This window comes from Montipora capricornis, chromosome 9, assembly GCF_036669925.1.
Source record: "Montipora capricornis isolate CH-2021 chromosome 9, ASM3666992v2, whole genome shotgun sequence".
NCBI classification, from domain to species: domain Eukaryota; kingdom Metazoa; phylum Cnidaria; class Anthozoa; order Scleractinia; family Acroporidae; genus Montipora; species Montipora capricornis.
Window position 1 is genome coordinate 21466319 of NC_090891.1, and position 5000 is coordinate 21471318.

General features: G+C 41.0%; 1 protein-coding gene across 1 annotated transcript in view; it reads right to left on the reverse strand.

Annotated features, from left to right (window-relative positions):
* The window catches only part of LOC138016688 (sushi, von Willebrand factor type A, EGF and pentraxin domain-containing protein 1-like), a 71833-nt gene that overhangs the window by 33831 nt on the left and 33002 nt on the right, over nt 1-5000 (reverse strand). Inside the window, exons 16-19 of the mRNA XM_068863877.1 lie at nt 4172-4685; nt 1714-2340; nt 836-1072; nt 1-5 (exon numbers count right to left, since the gene is read on the reverse strand). The exon at nt 1-5 is cut by the window's left edge and continues 321 nt beyond it. Coding sequence (XP_068719978.1) covers nt 1-5; nt 836-1072; nt 1714-2340; nt 4172-4685 — 1383 coding nt within the window. The remainder of the gene's footprint in view (nt 6-835; nt 1073-1713; nt 2341-4171; nt 4686-5000) is intronic.

A 5000-nucleotide genomic window follows, 5' to 3' on the forward strand; every position in this document is an offset into this window, starting at 1 on the left:
ACAATCTGCGAATGTAAAATGAATAAAAGGTCATTATAATATACTGTTTCTTATGTAAAGTCCATGCGCTCATTCCTATAGTGTCAAACGGTGATGTTTCGTTGCAATTCAAAACATTGGATCGTTCATGATGCATTTTCTGATACCGTGAAAAGGCACCGAAGTATCTTATTCATATGGCAGAATGACATACACCTTTTCTCAAAAACAGTAAGCTGTTATATCGGAAAAATACTTCATACAATTAACAAACAACCTTCACATTGGCTCTACCATATTTTTGGAGCAATTGCCATGAAACTAGCGGAACGAAAATTTAGTAGTCTAAACTTTGGTTTTTCAGCAGAGGGAAAATCCGGAGAACCATGGAGAAAACAACATCGGAAGAAGACGAAGAGAAGCTTTACCTTTTTTTCCCTTTTTTTTCATTTTTTTATTATTTAATTAAAGTTTTAACAGAAATTACAACATTAAGGCGTAAGGACAAAAAATAAACATTTAACAGTTACAGCTAAAAAAACAGAAGCTTTACATACATTTGAAGCTCACGGACCGTTTTTCGAAAGTCCCGAAACTCTTCGGACGTCAAAATTTTTTTTGTAACTTAGAAACTGAGATCTTTTTTTTTTTGCCTCCTGAAAACATGTTAAAAGACCATTCTGTTCAAAAAAGCGGATCGCAGTTTCACAAATGGCTTTTCGGTTCCGACACGTTTTCCGGACGTTCGAGAAACGGGTCACAAGTCCCGTGATTAAACGCCGGAAACCTAGGCATTCCAGCTACTCTCATTACTTCGCTATTCCCGAAAGTGAAAAATATACAACGATTTACTCACTCAGTTCGTAATATCTGTAGCCAGCTGAAGTTGACAACGCTTTGTCTAGAGAAGATTGTGAGCTCATGCGACATGTGTTGGATGAGTTATCGAAATCAAATGATCTGCAGATGAAGGAACTTTGGGACGAACAGGAAGATGCGCAGGCTTCTGGATTACTGTTTGACAGAACCAAATTATGACTTCCCGATATGTAGGACTTGTACTTTACAGTGTATTGCCTTAGTGAAGATGAGACTGTGCAGACGCATGAGGAAAAATAAACTTGCAATTAAAATTTGAACATTTTTTCAAGGATAAGTAATAACCCCTCTTTCCGAGCGTCTTAACGTCTTCAACCTGCTTAAAGTTAGTTTTCTTATTGTTGTGATGTTTCAACAAGGCACCTTAAACCTTAAGATTTAAACTAGTAGTAATCTCGGATTATTGAAGTTCGTTCAACAGTCGCTTTGGAAGAAAAGGAGAAGGGTGGGGAAAGGAGCATTTTTATAGGAACACATAATCATGAGGTGCGCGATCGTCATTTGCGCGTATGACGTATCAATGCACGTATGACGTAATTCAAAATGGCGCTGAAAAAGCAAATTTGCTAAATCTCACCCTATGCACAGGATACCCAAGATTAGAAATTGCGTTTTTCTAATGTCGAACTCAATGACTCTGCGCACAATTCAAGGTTGAATGCCTTTTTTTTGGCCTCTTAGTATAGTAAATTAACTGTTTTTCTGTCTAGTGAAGAGTTCTTAAGAAACTGAGATGCTGAGGTGGGCTGGGAGGCACGCACTGAAGAACATGGGAACTGGAATAACACCAACTTTTCGTCGATCAATCTGCATGGTTAATTCACGATGTCGGTAATTTGTAAAACGGTTACTTACATTCACATACATACGCCTTGTCTGTCACATGGTATTCACCAAACAGTCGCTCTCTGAAATCAGCCCAGGCTGCCACGTTTCCCTTGACATAATCGCAGCTGTAAACGAGGTTATAAACATCATTAGCGCTCAAAACGTAATCAAATACGTTCATCTGACTAATATCTCCAATGAAGTTTTCTTCAGTGTTGAATCCACCGCCCAGAGTATCCTGTTCCTGTCCAAGGATCAAGTAGCCATTGCCAGTGATAACTTCACCTCTTTGAAAGGAAGTAGTTGATGACCTTACATTTAAACCATCTAAGTAAGCAATCCAAGAGCCTTGAGCGCTTTCCCAAGTGACGGCCACGTGATGCCATTGTCCATCGTTCGCCTTCAACCCAGTGAACACCGTTTGGTTGTTGACGGACAAAACGAAACTTGCGTAATCTTGTAAAGACAACGCATTGTCCTGCACAATGTTTCCGACCCGAGTAGCGTACGATATCACTGTTCCCGACTTGGTGTCATCAGTTCGCATCCAGAAGGCAATCGTAAAGGCGGTTAAGTCTGGAATTACCTTTTTAACCCTTGAGTACGATTTGACAACCCTTAGTTGGAAAGACAGGTCGTAATTGGACGAGAGAACTGAAACACAAGAATAATATCGTAACTTTATGTGGCTATCTAATAATTATTCTATTCGCGCTCGTTGGATGGAAAAGGGCCAATATCAGAACCCATCCACACTAATTCGTTTTCATCAAAAAACATCTACTTTGCGTGCCTTTTCATCTACCATCCACGCTAAAACGCCGATGATAACGGAAGCTTTCGAAAACGGATGCAAAAGTGGATCGTTTTGAAAACGCTTCAGTTCAAGTGTGATCAGGAGAAAACGGAGTCCTTTGAAAAGGATGACGTCGGTCGTAGAAAACTTTTGAAAACGCATTTGTGTGGATAGGTGAAAATAAAACCTCTTGAAAACGATGACGTACAAAGCATTCTGAGCATTGCTATGGGTATAGGTGAAAACGATAGCGTGGATGAGAAATATTTTACTTTCTTTTTCGCTGAGATGAAAACGGCGACTTTGCCAAAAAAAAAAAAAAAAACCGTATTACTGTGGGTGAGGCTCATATCCCACAAGCATGAATGGAATAATTGTCTGACTACATTTTAATAGATAGTAAATGTTAGGATACTCAGAAATTTTGCTTCCCTCCTTAATTTTTTCAGCTTTGCAACATGTGGTGCTATCATAGTGTATGAGCTTATAGCCAAGATATCGTGTCATAATTAACCATAACACTGGAAGCCAAAAGAGAACGAGGCGAGAGAACGCATCCCTATGCCCCATCATAGCTTTTTTCAATCTATTTTGAGCTTCGCCCAATGCTGTGAAAGTTGTTGTGGGGAGTCAGGGTGGTTTAGTGGTCATCAACCGTGCCTCCCACCTCTGTGACCCAGGTTCAACTCTGGCCTCGGGTCGTAAGTGGGTTGAGTTTCAGTCGATCTCAATCTGACTCCGAGGGTAGTCCGGTTTTCCTCCCTCCTCAAAATCGACTCCCGGCCTATTCCATCAGGCTGTGGTGCTGTGCTCCGAGGTCATACATGGGTCGTGTTCAGGGGCCGAGCGCCTAGCCGGCAGCACAGCTCCTTCGGCCCGACCTCGTTGAGCTGCGCCCTTAGTAATTCAGTCTCCGACTGCGAGAAAGGGTGATTAGCAGATCAGATCTTTAGTTACTTTTGGTCTCGTGCCCATGGTCGCGCAGCCAATGACAACTATAATCACGTGTCTTCCTTAAAATAATGGCGTATCACAACCACCGTCTAAATTTAGATTGAAAAAAAATTATAATCGGAAGAGGCCTATGTATCGTGCATGTGTTCTCACCCCTAATCCTTTATTGTCGAAGCGTAGTATCCGAGAGTGAAATTTAATACTGTTTAAGGACGGTGCCTACTAATTCAAAGGCATTTTTGCCCCGGTTTATGATTTTGCAGGAAATGTTGATCTTAACAAGTTTAATTGAAATCCAAAAAGAAAATTGGGGGTAACCACGCATTTTTCAAAGATAATTGATGAATGATAGTTGTAAAAAGCTTTAAAGTACAAAGCAATGTGTTCTTTCTCTCTCTTAACCCTAAAATCTTTTTGGATACCAAGAGTAGTGACTAAGATCTACTTTCTCCGGATAGGTTTAACCCGCGCAAATATTCACTGTCAGTTGGTAAGCATCCCCGATAAGAAACTCGAGTATCTCGAGATGCGCAGAACGTATGCGCAATAACACTAGTAGGCACCGTCCTTAAATATCTGAAAATTACAGCTGCTGTGGTGTATGCATGGAACATATTGCGCATATCTGTCTATCACCAAAAAGGGTTGGAATTTTATATTGTGCTGTCGTTATTGTCTCTGACCCTCTTGTCACCTTTGCAGAGAGGAAACAACGTACAGTGGAGCAATTGTTACCTTGACCGCAGTGAGATCCGTAGTATGTGGGCTTGCAGAGGCAATGGTAACCTGTTTGCGTGTTTACACAATTTCCGCCATTCTTACAGGGTTGCGAAACACATTGATCAATTGGGTGCTCACAGTTAGCTCCAGTGTACCCAACTGGACACTGACAAGTGTAAGACCTTATTCCATCCACACAAGTCCCACCATTCTGACAAGGCCCGGTGGCGCAATCATCTATATTGATCTGACAGTTTATACCACTGTACCCTGCTTGGCAAAGACAAGTGTATGTAGCCAAGCCATTAATGCATACACCATTATTTTGGCAAGGGCTGGACATGCATTCGTTGATATCGGCGTCGCAGAACGTCCCGTTGTATCCTGTTGGACACTGACAGCCGAAGGTTCCGGCTTTGTCGATGCAGACTCCAAGGTGGCAAGGATTTCGTCGAGTGCACAAACTGAATGGAAGTTCGCAATCATTACCGGTGAATTCGTCTGGGCAGAGGCATTGATAAGAATTCACCTGAAGGCAAGATCAATAAAGAGAATCATTTGACATTGCAGTCCTATTTGCATTGAGAATGGGTGTCCTGTAAGGTCAAGAGAATAGCCTCTTTTCAAAAGAATTGCTCTTAATTTATTTTCGCATCAATCTCTAAAGAAACCATAATTTATTTTCAAGAACGTCGCAAAACCCCTACCTACTCTGCTGAAATAAAAATTCTAATGTTATATGTCGAAAACACTCGTTTTTTTCTGTTTTGTGAATCTTTAACTTTTTTTTGTTTATTTTCGGATTGGTTATCAAACCAGTGATTGATGAGCTCTTGACCAGTGT